General features: G+C 45.4%; 1 protein-coding gene across 1 annotated transcript in view; it reads right to left on the bottom strand.

The window, feature by feature from the left end:
* The window catches only part of fmn2 (formin 2), a 368,117-nt gene extending 354,223 nt beyond the window's left edge, over window positions 1-13,894 (bottom strand). Inside the window, exons 1-3 of the mRNA XM_033026371.1 lie at window positions 11,998-13,894; window positions 2,258-2,433; window positions 234-290 (exon numbers count right to left, since the gene is read on the bottom strand). Coding sequence (XP_032882262.1) covers window positions 234-290; window positions 2,258-2,433; window positions 11,998-13,798 — 2,034 coding nt within the window. The 5' untranslated portion in view covers window positions 13,799-13,894. The remainder of the gene's footprint in view (window positions 1-233; window positions 291-2,257; window positions 2,434-11,997) is intronic.
* Between the last annotated feature and the right edge of the window lie 1,702 nt (window positions 13,895-15,596).

The raw sequence follows: 15,596 nt of genomic DNA, 5'->3' as shown, positions 1-15,596 counted from the left end.
TCTATGTAATTTTCCATGTGGTAAATGAACAAAATGTTAATCATTGTATTTTTTTTTTAACTTTATCATGACTGGTTCACCACAGATTCTAGACACAGATATTTCCCAGCAGTAAATATCACTAGAAACTTGTCCTGGACCACCCATATCGAAGGAACGACCAACAAAGCACACCAATGGCTCTACATCCCTAGCAGGCAAATGAAGTTTGACACGTCCACAAGAACTCTCACCAACTTCTGCAGGTCATAGAAGGTGTTATCAGGATGCACAGCATGGTTTGGGAACAGCTACATCCAAGACCACAAGAAATAGTGGAGAATTGTGGACATAGCCCAGACCATCACAAAAACCAACCACCCTTCAATTGAAGGTGGACACAAAATGCGGGAGTAACTCAGCGGGACAGGCAGCATCTCTGGAGAGAAGGAATGGGTGGCGTTTCAGGACAAGACCCTTCTTCAGACTGATGTCAGGGGAGTGGGCAGGACAGAGATTGACTCCCTTCAATTAACTTAATCTACACTTCACGCTGCCTCAGCAAGGCCACCAGCATAAAACAAGGATGAGTCTCACCCTGGTTACTCCCTCTTCTCCCCTCTACCATCAGGCAAGAGGTACAGAAGTGTGAAAACACATATCTCCAGATTCAGAGACAGTTTCTTCCCAGTTGTTATCAGGCAAAAGAATCACCCTATCAACAACTAGAGCGTTTCTTAGCTACTATCTACCTCATTGGAGACCCGTTGACTATCTTTAATAGGACTTCATCTCGCACTAAACTTTACAGCCTTTACTCTTCATCTGTGCACTGTGGACAGCCTAATTGTAAGCATGTATAATCATTCCACTGACAGGTTTGCACGCAACAAAAGAATTTCACTGTACCATGGTACACACGACGTAAACTATACTAACCAGATTGGACTGCACTTCTACCTCTAACATCTAGATTTGCTGCCCCTACATCTCTACCCCATTACTTGATGGTTCCAAAACAGAAAAAGGTTTCAAAGCAAATGGGGGAAAAAAAAAAAATACCCGTACAATTTTGCTCACAGGATTGTCACCAATGTCCAGAAAGATAATCTTCCATTAATGGGGAACCCTAGAGGTTTGACAACATGTATACTCAGACACACGCAGCGACATAATCATAACATGTACGCTTCAATCTGGTGACTCAGTAATTTATAAAACTTGACAGCCTTTCATCTGCCCACCCACTGGCACATCAAGGCACAGACACGACATTCAAAACAACATAAAACACTAGGATGTATCAGTACACTGAGGACAGCTCGATTGTAATATAATCTTTTCGCAGACTGGATATCACAACACAAAAATCTTTTCACTGTACCTCGGTACACGAATAAATCAACAAACCTAAACTCAACGTTTCATGGGGCATCAACTAAATCAAACGCCAAACAACAGAGGACTTTTCACCAGACGAGCCATAGTTTAGTAACGGTGAGCTTTTATAAAGCATCTCATTGGAGGAAGTGCAGTTTATGAGAGAGCATTCCAGATTTGGGGCCTTGGCAGTCAAAGGTCCAATGAAGAGACATTGAGTATGATCATGATCCCAGAGATAAAAAGGTACACAGAAAGGTTGAAAAGTTATAGCACTGAAGGAGTATACAGAGACAGTGGAGGGCAAGGCCATGGAGGGATTTAAAAAAGAGTCTTTAAAACATCATGCTCGTGTTAAACCAGGACCTCTTGCCGGCAGACATAGGTGACTGGCGGATAGGACTGGCAAGAGATGGAAAAGCAGAGCAAAGTTTTGATGTGTTGCAAATTTACAGGGAGCAAAATGACACTGGGGTCAGAGGTGAGGGCACGCAGGGAGTCAAGAGGTTAAAATGGTTTTGACATGAATTACATCCAGAGGTAGCAAAGGCATTAAAGGCACTATCAATACACAGTTCCCAAAGAAACACCAATCGTACAAAAATGTCAGTGTCAAATCTTGCCACGGGAGAAGGCTGGAGTCAAAGGCCACGAAACAATATTGGTGGCGAGGGCAATGGGTACACAATTCCACATTCAGTTGGTTGAGGTGTCTGCGCATTCAGAAATGGATGTTCAATAATAATTCTAACAGTGTGAGAGTATCAAAATGCTTCTGGCTGTTTTTAAACCAGAGCATCAGCTTACAAATGCAAAGAATAGGATCAGAAGATACACATCCAAGCAACTTCAAATCAGAAACGTAAAGATCTTACACAGGATGAAAAATAAAACTCACGTCAAATCTAGTGGTGGTTTGTGGTGTTTCTCCATAAAACTGTTCTCTGAAACAGTTGCCAAATGGGAGTAGCAAACCCATTGCCAGAATACGGGAGCAAAGCATCTCGGCTTCGTGTTCACCCGAAATCTGCACTTTTTCCTGCTGGCCAAATAGTTTTTCCAGCAACGTTCGCCCTGTGAAAAGAAAAATAGAGAACGTCTTCAGACCGACACATCCAACCTGCAACTGCCAAGTATACAAGTTGAATACAATGCCTTCAGCTACAAAAAGTATTATAAAAGGCGCTAGAGCAGCAGTCTTTAATTGATCACAATCAAACAAATGAACGACTAATCCATTTATTGCAAAAAAACGTTTCATTAAAATGAGACGAAGGACTTCTTGCATGACCCAAGTTAGGAGTTGGTTTATTTAGTCTAGTGATACAGCGCAGAATCAGGCCCTTCGACATATCGAGTCCGCACCAACCAGCTCATTGACCTACCGAGTCCGCCCCGTACACAAACATTATGCTACACACACTTGGGACAATTTACAATTCATCCAAAGCCAATGAACCTACAAACCTGCATGTCTTTGGAGTGTGGGAGCACCCGGAGAAAATCCATGCAGGTCACGGAGAGAACGTACAAAGCCTGTACAGACATCACCCGTAGTCATGAATGAACACTGGTCTCCACTCTACTCAACTCTAACTTTAGTATCTTCTTTTCAAGTTTAGTTTATTGTCATGTGTACAGAGGTACAGTGAAAAGCTTTTGTTGCATGCTAACCAGTCAGCAGAAAGACTGTACATGATTACAATCAAGCCATCCACTTGGTGCAGGTACATGATAAAGAGAATATAGTTTAGAGCATGATGGAGTCGAGTAAAGATAGTCTAAGAATCTCCAATATTGAAGTAATGAGCAAGAAGGTACACCAACACCTCCGCTTCCTTAGAAGGCTCAGGAAGTTTGGCATGAGCCATACAACTCTCACCAACTTCTACAGATGCACCATAGAAAGCATTTTATCAGGATGCATCACTGCTTGGTTTGGGAACAGCTCCATCAAGGACTAGGAAACTGCAGTGATTTGTGGACGCAGCCCAGACCATCAAACAAACCAATCTCCCTTCCATTGATCCCATTTATACCTCGTGCTGCCTCGGCAAGGCCAGCAGCATAATCAAGGATGAGTCGCACCCTGGCCACTCCCTCTTCTCCCATCAAGCAAACGGTATAGAAGTGTGAAAATGCACACCACCAGATTCAGGGACAGTTTCATCCCAGCTATTGTCACGCAACTGAATCATCATCTCACAGCCAGAGAGCAGTGCTGAACTACTAACTATCTCTTGATGTCCCTCAGATTATCCTTGATGGACTTTACTGGCTTTACCTTGCACTAAAAGTTATTCCCTTATCATGTATCTATACACTAAATCGATTGATTATAATCATGTATTGTCTTTCTGCTGAGTGGTTAGCACGCCACAAAAAGCTTTTCACTGTACCTCGGTACACGTGACAATAAACTAAACTGAATGAGGTAGACAGTAGCTCAGGACTGCTCCCTAGTTGTGGATAGGATGGTCCAGTTGCCTGATAACAATTGGGAAGAAACTATTCCTGAATCTGGAGGTGTGCGCTTTCACACTTCTGTACCATTTGCCTAATGGGAGAGAGGAGAAGAGGGATTATGTGGGTGGCCTTACCGTGGCAGCAGGGTGTAGATGGAGCTCAAAGGAGATTGGGGAGAAGCTTTGCCAGACCAAGCATATTGGTGCATCACTTGAGAGGGGATATGATGATAGTGGATCTTTGTCCTTCCCTAGCTTGTCATTGTACATGGAAGTGTGCTTAGTTCCCTTGGAGCCCAGAACTGCTGAACCAGGAAACACAAATCAACCTGTCCACCAAAATCTGTCGTGGCAGCTCAAAGTTCTCTCTGGTAGTCAACCTCTGGGGGGGAAAAAAACAAAGTGTTCCAGTTGACTTTCAGAAGGAAATAAGGCAGAGATAGTGTGCTCTTGTGGGAGAATCTAGTACCAGGAGCCAATGTTTACAAATAAAGACACAGTGGTATAACAGTAGAGTTGCCATCTCAAAACATCAGAGCCCAGGATCCTGACTAAGGGCACTTTCTGCGTGGAGTTTTGTACGTTCTCCCTGAGACCGCGTGGGATTTCTCCAGGTGCTCCAATGTTCTCAAACATTCCAAAGGCGTGCTATTTTGTAGGTTAATTGGCCTCTAAATTGTCCTAGTGTGTAGGATGCAAAAGTGGGATAATACAGAACTATTGTGAAGGTGTGATTATTGGTTGGCATGGACCCAGTAGGTTGAAGAACCTGTTTCCATGCTGTCTCTAAACTAAACTGCCCAGGCTCATATGTTCAAAATTTCGAGGTGCTGCATTAGGCCATTTGGCCCATCGTCTATTCCACCATTCAATCATGGCTGATCTATCTTTCCCCCTCAACCCCATTCTCCTGCCTTTTCCCCATAACCCTTGATACCTTCACTAATTAAGAATCTGTCAATCTACATTTAAAAAATACCCATTGACTTGGTCTCCACAGCCGTCTGTGGCAATGAATCCCATAGAAATTCCTCCTCATCTCATTTCTAAAGCTACGTCCTTTTATTCAGAGGCTATGGCTTCTGGTCCTAGACTCTCCCACTAGTGGAACCATCCTCTCCACTGTGAGACTTCTGCCACCCAAAGAGTATTGACGCTTAGGAACAAGCTATTCAACAGCATGGATACAGATCCTAATACTAATTAAGAGGTACCTGGTTGCAAACTTGGTGAATTGTAACCTACACAGCTACAGACCAAGAGTTGAGAGGTGGCAAAACTAAACATTTGAGTCTGGCACAAACTCAATGGGCTAAATGGTCTCTGCCCACATCATGGATGATTCCATGATCCTTTGTTTTACAAAAGTTATTGGTGAAAGCCAGCAGTACAACAAAGAGCTACAATTATCAGCTCAAGGCAGAACCCGCTATCAAGCCGCAAGTCACATTCTGCCAACCATATAGGGCAGAGTGCTGTTCCTTGGTTGTACATGAACATTAGCAATGAAATGCTTGATACATTTCAAAGCTCTGCCTTTGTAAAAAGTCATTAATAATGCCTGCTGTTATTAAAATTAATGAAAGCCACCAACACCACCTCATCATCATGCAGCTGGAGAGAATGACGACTAAAAATGCCTGCAGTTCATTTTCATATCTTCTGACGTTCATAAGTTCTAAGAGCAGAAATAGGTCGTCCGGCCCATCAAGTGTACGCTACCATTCAGTCATGGCTGATCTATCTTTCCCTCAACCCCATTCTCTTGCCTTCATCCCATAACCCCAGACACCCTTACTAATCAAGAATCTGTCAATCGCCACCTTACAAATACCCATTGACTTGGCCTCCACAGCTGTCTGTGACAATGAATTCCACATATCCACCACCCTATGACGAAAGATATTCCTTCTCAACACCTTTCGATATGAACACCTTTTTGTTCTGAGGCTCTGGCCTCTAGTCTTAGACTCTCCCACTGTGGAAACATCCTCCCCACATACACTATCCAGGCCTTTCACAATTCAGTACATTTCAATGAAGTGTCTCTCTCCCCCCCCCACCCCCCTCTTATTATGCTTTAAAAAGTTCAGCTCAAATGCAATGCACTTCACTAGTTTAAACAAATGCCAGAATATATTTTGTCGCAAATATATTGAAACACAGTTCCAACTTTCACAGCAAGATTTGAGCCAAACGTCAGCATGACAAATTGACCAGAGGGGGCACAAAAAGTGCTGAAATAACTCAGCTGGTCAGGCAGCATCACTGGAGCAACATGAATAGGCAACATTTTGTGTTGGGACTCTTGGGTTTGGTTTTGTTTACTGATGCAATGTGGAGTCATGCCCTTCGGCCCACCAAACCTGTGCCGATCAGCAATCACCCCATACATTAACACTATCCTACATACTGGGACCAACTTGTAATATGAAGTGTTTCTATCTCCCCAGAAGTTATCTGAATGGTTGAGTATTTTCAGCTTATTTTGTACTTAAGTACAAATTGATTTACAAGACCTCTGTTCCTGCATTATTATCCTTAACTGGAAAATCCAAGTCTCTTCTGCCACTGGAAGCATCTTATCCACCCAATCCGACTTCCTCTTGGAATCTGTAGGTTTGTATTCATGCCAGCATCTATTCCTTTAGACTCTTTCCATTTGTTGTGTTTTGTGGCTGGTCACTCCTCCAAATGTCTTACCTTGTTCTTCAGAATTAAATTGCATTTTCCAATTCTGTGCCCTCCCAACCAGCCCATGAATTTGCTCCTTGCTTTTACCAATGTTTCAAAAACACTTTTTGTTTTAATCTGGAAGTTACTTATCATCATACCCACTCCACCCCCCCCCCCCCCCCCCCCCCCCATCCTTCCATAGCATTTACTTAATTCATGGTCAAAGTCTTGAAGCTAGTTTTCAAATATCAGCAGACTTGGGCATGCAGAGATAAGGAACTGCAGATTCTGCAATCTTGAGCAAAACACAAAGTGCTGGAGTAACTCGGTGGGTCAGACAGCATATGTAGGGGGAATGGACAAATTATGTTTTTGTTCAGTACCCTTCTTCAGACTGAAAACAATTGGTGTGCAGACAGCTCCCAATCTGAAACATCGCCTGTCCATTCACTTCCCAAATGCTGCCTGACCCACTGAGTTCCTCCAGCACTGTTTTGCAGAGGATTTGGGCACCTTTCCAACAAATGTATTGCAGATGATGCATTGTTGACATGATCCGTTGAAGAATGGAAGGACCTGTTGTGTAACAAAGCACCACTGATAAGGTCCTCTGTGGCTTTTGAAACAAAATAGAAAAACAAATTCACTTGGAGCCTTTGGTTGGCAGCAGTATTAAAATGTTTAAATAATGCAGGACTTAAATCTTGGCAAATTTATTTTGTATTTAGAGCTTTAGGTTCTCGATTTGAATCTGGTACATTGCTTTAATTTGGTTTCGAGATCCAGCATGGAAACAGGCTGGTCGGCCCACCGTGTCCACCCCAACCAGTGATCGGCATTGCATTCTACACACTAGGGATAATCCTAGTGTCCTATCCTACAAACTAGGGACAATTAGCACTATCCTACACACTAGGGACAACTTACAATCTTTACCAAAGAAAAATTAACCTACAAACCTGTACATCTTTGTAATGTGGGAGCACCCAGACAAAACCCACGGGGAGAATGTATAGGCTCCATACAGACAGCACCCGTGGTCAGGATCTAACCCTGGTATCTGGTGCTGCAAGGCAGCAATTCTACCGCTGTGCCACCATTGCCCTTCTGTATGCTATCTAATCAGATAATACTATACATAAACACATTATATATTTTATTAGTATCTTCTTTCCCAAGAAAATTAAAATCAAGTAGAGCATGCAGTAATCAGCAGTATAACTAGCTTTTATAGCCAATGAATGAAGTTTCACTCCATATTATGGTTAAAAGCTGGGAAAAGGAGCTGTCCCTGACCAAGGTGCTGAATCGCTATGATTCTCACCACTTTGCTTTTAAAGAAAAATAGTAAAATTCCATGATAGTCAAAAAAAATCACAGCAGCTGAATAAGCAAAATGAAAACCAAAATGTTGGAAACACTGACGCACATGTAGAGAGAGGGGGGAAAGTTACGATTCATGTTCTCACCCAAATGAAATACATTCTGCTAAAAGCTAATTGTCCCAAAATGCTAATGTTTCCTTTTTAAAGATCCTATCTGACCTGCTGAGTGGTTCCAGCTTTGTTTTAATTTCAAGGTAATCCTCTGCCTTTCTAGTCCACTGTCCTAGAGCATTGTATGCAAATCCTGATAACATTCTATCCCGTTTATTCACCCATTATTTAAAAAAATGGAGCACATTTTTCTTCAGATGTTCTTTCCTCACTATCAATAAGATACTCATTCACTCCAAGCCTCTATTAGAGGCATTATAGCATAGACAGAGCAGCCAAAATGCTACAAGGTGCAAAAACAAATCAAAAACACCAGAATTTTACCACAATCAAAATTACTAAATACAGAGGCACAAACAGAGTACAAACACTAGATGTGAAATTGATTTCAGATGAGAAAATACTTCAAGGTTTAAGTTTGTCCAATATGGTCAGAAGATGGTTGCAATCTCTCGGTGAGGCAGAGGGAAAAGTGGGGGGGGGGGGTGGTCATTGGTTTATATTGGTTTACAACAGGTGGGGTGATGGTCATTTGGGAGTCCTGCACAAATGGAGAATCAGGCTGGCAGTGAATATTAAAGGTCCCAATCTCATCTTAGTTGGAGGTGGGGAGAAAGGGTGTGCAGTTCACATCCAGTACAAAGATGTGAAATTACTGTATTCAAAACCTCAGCTGCTTTCCAGAAATTATCATTCAATATAATTCCTCGCAAATTTTATTAGTAACAATCACCCCTTCCTTCCCCCTTCAATATGGAACAGCAATCACAAATTCTAGTCATGCAGAAAAAACTCAGTGGGTCAGGCAACATCTGTGGAGGAAATGGGCAGACAATGTTATGTGTCTGGACCCTTTCTTAGATCCTCCACTGATGCTGCCTAACCCGTTTAGTTCCTTCAGCACTGACATTTACTCAACATTCCAGCGAGCGTCATTTCTTAATGTCTCCAGAAACCTTGTCAACTAGCTTTGTTCATTGCAATTTCACTGCACATTCCTTGTACGGTGATATTTTAACAAGGTAGAGACTTTTATTCCTGCTTAAATGACAGCTGCAGAGTTTAACTAGCATTTTATGCATCACATTCATGCTCAGTATGGTTTTTAAATGTATTCAATTAGCCCTACACACATGGAAGTTTTTGTTTATTCAACTAGAGTTCTTGCTGCAAATCAATATTCTACCCACCCACTTGCCAAAAAAGAAATTCCTCATCTTCTTTCCAAAGGTACGTCCTTTTGTTCTGAGGCTACGGCCTCTAGTCCTATACTCTTCCACTGGTGGAAACATCCTCCCCACATCCACTCTATCTGGGTCTTTCAGTATTCAGTAAGTTTCAATGAGGTCTCCCCTCATCCTTCTAAACTCCAGCGAATAAAGGCCCAGTGCCTTCAAATGCTCCATGTGTTCATCCTATCATTCATTGGATCATTCTCGTAAACCTCCTCTGGAGAATCCTGCACCAGCTCTCCCAAGTCCCTTTGCACCTGGGTGCTACTGTGCCACCCCTTTTGTTATGACTTCAAACTCACCCAGGTTCAGAACAAGGAAATAGGCATGGCACAAATCAGTTCCTCAAGCAGTAGAGGCAAAAACCTGTAGCTTGCAAGGAGCAGAGCAAACCACAAAGTGCTGGAGGAACTCAGTGGGTCAGACAGTTAGGGCAGCACAGTGGTGCAGTGGCAGAGTTGTTGCCTTATAGCACCAGAGACCTGGCTTTGATCACGACTATGGGTGCTGTCTGTACGTTCTCTCTGTGACCATGTCGGTTGCAGGTGCACCGGTTTCCTCCCACACTCCAAAGACGTGTAGGTTTATACGTTGATTGGCTTTGGTAAAAAATGCCCCTAGTGTGTGGAGGCAGATCGCTGGTCAGCATGGACTCGATGGGCTGAAGGGCCCCTTTCCACCCTTTCTCTAAAGTCAGGCTGCATCTATGGAGGAAATGGACACATGGAGTTTCATGTCAGGACATTTCTTCAGACTGGAGTCTACGCAATCCCTCCACTGACCCGCTGAGTTCCTCCAGCACATGGTTTTGCTTAAGACTCCAGCATTTGCATCTTCATTGGGTCTCCAAGGAGCGGATTACATTCACTGAGGCAAACACAGGAGATCACTGCCCAAAATAAGATTCTCCAAGTCTACAGTTCGCATTGGAGACAAATCCAAGGCAAAGTATTTTCCCTTATCGGCGTAGATCAGAGAATCCCAGTAGTATTGCAGATGCAGACAACCCCAAACAGTTCACAAAGAGACCTGATTATTTCAGTGATAAGCTGTCTGAAGTTCTGAGCAAATACAGCAGCAGGAATCATACAGCACATAAACAGACCCTTTGAACCAACACATCCATGAAACCAAGATAACCCAATCCAAGCTTGTCACTTTTTCCTGCATTTGGCCCATATATCCATCTAAATCTTTCCTAACCACATACCTGTCCAAATGTCTTTTAAATATTGTTATAGTACCTGTCTCAACTACCTCCTCTGGCAGCTCATTCCATATACCCACCACCCTCTGAGTGGAAATGTTGCTACTTGGGTTCCTATTAAACCTAGCCCCTCTCCTTAAATATTTGTCCTCTTGTTTTTCATCCCCCTACTCTGGTTAAAAGACTGCATTCACTCTACCTATTCCCCTCGATCTTATACACCTCTTCAATATCACTCCCCATCCTCCTGCGCTCCAAGTAATATAATCCTGGCTGCCCATACTCTCCCTATAGATCAGCCGCTCAAGTCCTGGCAACATCCTGATTGTTAGAAGACATCTTGAGCCAACCAAATAAGGATTAGTTTGAGTTTAATTTGAATTAATTTTTCCAGATGGCAAGACTGGTCTAAAGAAAGGTCCTGATCTGAAATCCATTGGAGATGCTGCCTGACCCATTAGTTACTCCAGCACTTTATATTTTGTTCTCAGCATTTAATCGCTTGTTCCCAACTGCCCTCAAAGTGGAGATGTTCTGAACAGCTGTACCAGTGGAAGTTGTCACATGATCATTGGGCTGAGTATTTTTGGATTTAGTTCCTGCAACAATAAAGGGTGCAACAGATGTATTTACAGTTCAGAACTTCCAACTTCATCTTGGACAGGACACGTCATTATTATTTGCCCAAAACTGTGCAGCATTTTGCAGAAAACTAACTAGAGCCACATACTGGCATCCACCTTCCCCTCATGCTGCCTCGGCAATGACACCAGCATAATTAAGGATGAGTCTCACCTTGGTTATTCGCTCTTCTCCCCTCTCCCATCAGGCAAGAGGTACAGAAGTGTGAAAACTCACACCTCCAGATTCAGGAACAGTTTCTTCCCAGCTGTTATCAGGCAACTGAACCATCCTACCAACAACTAGACAGCGATCCTGACCTACCCTCCACTTTCATTACATGGATAGGAAAAGTTTAGGCCAAGCACAGACAAGCAAGACAAGTATGGATGGGGCATGTTGACTGGCATGGGCAAGTTGGGATGATGCGTTTCCATGCTGCATGACTTTAGGATATACAAGTCTATCCTAAAGTCACAAGAATGATGATAATAAGACTATGGCAAGTGAAATAGAATTGTCTGTGCCTGGTACATGAGTTCATAAGTTATAGGAGCAGAATTAGGCCACTCGGCCCATCATATTGCCTGCCATTCAATCATGGCTAATCTATCTTTCCATCTCCACCCCATTTTCCTGCCTTCCCCCATAACCCGACAACCTTACTAATCACGAATCTGTCAATCTTCACCTTGAAAATATCCATTGCCTTGGCTTCCACACCTGTCTGTGGCAACGAATTCCACAGAAATTCCTTCTCACATAATTTGTAAAGGGACATCCTTTTATTCTGTCTGGTCCTAGACCCTCCCAATGAGGTTCCCCATCCTCCCATTTGAGTTTTGGCATGAAGACCCACCTGCAAAGGTCAGTTTATTGTCACGTGTACCAATTAAGTTACAGTGAAACTCGACTTAGTTCCAGCCCAGGTTACCACTCACCAGTGAAGATCTCGGGGTAGCCACTCTCGGCCAGGGAAGGTCTCCTTCTCGGTCGCAGAGGTGGGGTTTGGAGAGGTCCGGAGCGGTGCAGCGAGTCGAGGGAACCCGCCTTCTTAAAACCGACCCCCGTGGGCCGCCCCAGCTCCTCGGTCCAGTCCGCCGAGCGGCTGAGAGTGCTCTTGCCACTGGGGCACCTCTCGGCTCTGGGCGGCTCTCGGCTGCCGCGGGGCTCGGCCTGGGCTCGCCGCCTCCTCTGAAACAGGGGGCTGTGAGAGGGGGAGGTGGAGGGGGAGATGCTGAGAGAGCTCAGCTGCCTGGTGGTGGTCCTGACGAAGGTGGCATTGACCGGGGGGTAGGGTCTGACCCCCGCCCTGTGTGTCCGGGGAGTGAGCAGCGGGGAGTCGGGCTTAGTGAACACCTCGGCGTCGCTCTCGGTGAAAGGCGAGTCGGCCGCCCCGATCCTTGCCCGGGGAGCTGGAGGAGGGAGGGAGTGGTGGAGCCCGTTCAACGCCGGACCTCCCACCCGAGGGTCTGTGCAAACCTGCCGCCCGCTGTCCTTGGACAGAGCCCGGGGAAGGGAGAGGGGTCCCGCCGAGGAGAGGCACTCGGTCTGACCGAGGCTGGGGGGCTCCCCGGCGCTGGGACCCTTCGGTGGCGGGGTGTAGGTGCCCGCTTCCCCGGCCCTGGGTGCACCTGGCAGCGGGGTGGAGGTGCCCGCTTCCCCGGTGCTAGGAGCATCAGACAGCGGGGTGAAGGTGTCCGCTTCCCCGGAGCTAGGAGCATCAGACAGCGGCCCAACACCGCCCGCTTCCCCGGCCCTGGGAGCATCAGAGAGCCACGGGGCAACGCTGCCTCCCGCTGCTCGGATCCCCTCCCCGGGCGCCTCCTCCTTGTTCCCCGGGCTGAAGGACTGCAGCTGCCGCTCGAAGGCGTGCTGGATGTCGGAGAGCAGGTCTTCGTGGTCGGCGGCCGAGTGGAAGCTGTAGATGTCGGTGTCAGAGCCGGAGCTGAGGGTGCGGCCGCTGGGCTGCTCGGCGGCGGGGAGACTCTCGCCGGTGATGTCTAGCTGCTCGGCCTCTGTGTCGGTCAGGCCGCCCTCGTCGGCAGAGACGCTGATGTCCGGGGTCTTTGTGAGCGGCAGCACGGTATCCAACTCCTCGATATACAGGGCCCGGTTCTCCCACACATCATCTCTGGACTCCCCCGTCGCATTCTTACCCCGGGACGCCTGCTTTCTCTTCCTGATGGAGAAAACAGAACGGGAAGACTCGGATTTCTTCTTTCTGTTGCCCTCGGTCCCCTTGCCGTGTTTTGCGTGGGCTTTCTTGCCCGCCGAGCCTTTCTTTGTACCGTCGGCATCTTTGAGCCTGGAGTCGTCCGCGCAGTCCTGCCCGTCCGCCCCCGTCGCCTTTTTCTGCTTTCCCTCCTGGTTCCCCATCTTGCCCCGCAGCCAGAAGCTTTTGCCCCTCAAGCCATGTCCAGGTGAGCGGAGAAGGAGGTGGTGGAGGTGGTGGTGGCAGGGAGTCGCCGCCGGAGATGCACAGGGAGAGAGGGGATGCAGCTGGGCTCCGGCGTTGCTCCCATCTGCTGCTGCAGCCGTCTTGCATAATATGGTCCTCTCCTGCGGGACATGCTCAGTACAAATCACGCTCTTGCACGGCCTCGCATCCAACAGCCCGGCCACCCTTTCCACGCAGGGCAGGAAGCACCTCTCGCTGATGTTATCCGCCAGCCGCTCCACTGTGTGAATGGCTTTCATGGAGGGCTCGGCGCTCCTTTTGATCAGAGGGTAGCAATCCATCCGATCAATTCAATAAAGCCACGGGGGAGGAGGATCTCTTGAACTCCACCAAACCCCACCAGCTGCACCTTTGAAACACTTCAATTGTTCTCCTGAAAAGAAAGAGAAACAGAGAGAGAGAAAACAAAAGCAAAATGGGATTAATTGCACACTGCAGAATTAGTTTAAAAATAGAGGATAAAAAATTATAATGCGTCTGTAGCTTTTGTTCCCATAGAAACAGATCGCACACCATAAGGATAGACAATTCCCCGGGCTGATTAACACAGACTGTCGAGACACTCCCCACGTACAGAATACCATAAAACAAATCAATGCATTGGAAGCGTCTGTACAAGTGACTGGTGCTGATTTTTTTTCCTTGCACCCATTGACACCTAAAGGTAACACTTGGCCAAATGCTTCACCTGTGCAACTGGTGTGTTTGAGACTTTGCAGTTGAAATTAGACACAGACTTGCGGCTTTAGTGTTGGGATACGCCAAGATATAGCAGGAAGTGAGTCAAGTCAATTTAAAAAAAGCTTTCAAATCAAAATCCATTAAGAGGCCAGATGGATTGTTCAGTGTGATGTGGATCGTGATATAGAAGAAGCAACTGTAATGGGTATAACGACTCCAGTTATTGAGAAAGGGGAGAAGAGGCACCAGTTCCACAAATCCATAAATGCTATGGAGCCACAAGGAACTGCAGATGCTGGAATCTTGAGCAAAACATTAAGCGCTGAATGAACTCAGGGCAGTATCTGTGGAGTTCAGTCTGAAGAAAGGTCCCGACCTTATCGAGGTGGGTCCAATCATGCGAGAAATAGATTGGGTAGGCGCAGAGTCCCTTGCCCAGAGTCGGGGGAAATCGAGAACCAGAGGACATGGGTGCAAGGCGAAGATACAATTTTTGACGCATTCAATTTGTTTTTTTCAGAGGGATTCCAATGTTTGGAATTGAAGTTCTGTATTTAAAGTATATGGAAAGTGGGTGAAAAAAACATCCGACCAAAATAAATTGAAAGTATCAAAAATTGTATTTTTGTATCCACTCACAAAAAGCTTTTCACTGTACCTCGGTACACGTGACACAAAACTACTGCTGGATAACACTTTCAACTTTGTGATTCTTGACTGAAGTAAATATTCTACTGTAGTCAGAGCAGGTGGGCCACACAGTATACCCCACATCACTATCACTCCATAACAATGGAAGGTGATAGTGGTGGTGAAGGGAAGAATTCATTAAAGGATCTGGTTTGCTGACATGTGGGTGAATAGCAACATTTAGCCTCATGAAGGGCATTCTGGAGGAAACATCAGACCACAGCTTGCATCCATAGGGACAAGACTCAACAGCCATCCTTTCCACTTGTCCCAGTCCATGACCTGAAATCATATCCACCTGGACATGCAGCAATTCATTTCAGCACCTTTGCCTCTACTATTCAACTTAGCATAGTTGAAATTTTATTATTTTTTATACTTCATTATTTTCCTTAATCTTTCTACATTTGCTGATTCCCAGCAACACGATAGCCTTTTTTGTTCCTCAGTCTAGTCCTCTATCTATCCTTTTGCATTTCCCCTGTATTTAACAGGCATCTACTGCTAATCAGAATCCGTTACAGACACTGAGAAACAATGGATTTTCTACAAATTGTTAATTCTTGCTCCAGAAAGGCTTAATGTCTCGACAACCACAGATAAGATTAGTGCCTGTTGTTTAGAGATTAAACATGAAGTATGATTCTGTAGTACAGTAAGCTGTAATACAAGTGAACCACCCATTGCACAGCAATAACATAACACTAC

This window comes from Amblyraja radiata, chromosome 8, assembly GCF_010909765.2.
Source record: "Amblyraja radiata isolate CabotCenter1 chromosome 8, sAmbRad1.1.pri, whole genome shotgun sequence".
Classification (NCBI taxonomy): Eukaryota; Metazoa; Chordata; class Chondrichthyes; order Rajiformes; family Rajidae; genus Amblyraja; species Amblyraja radiata.
Note: the sequence above shows the minus strand (reverse complement) of the source record. Positions and strands in the feature narration are given on the sequence as shown.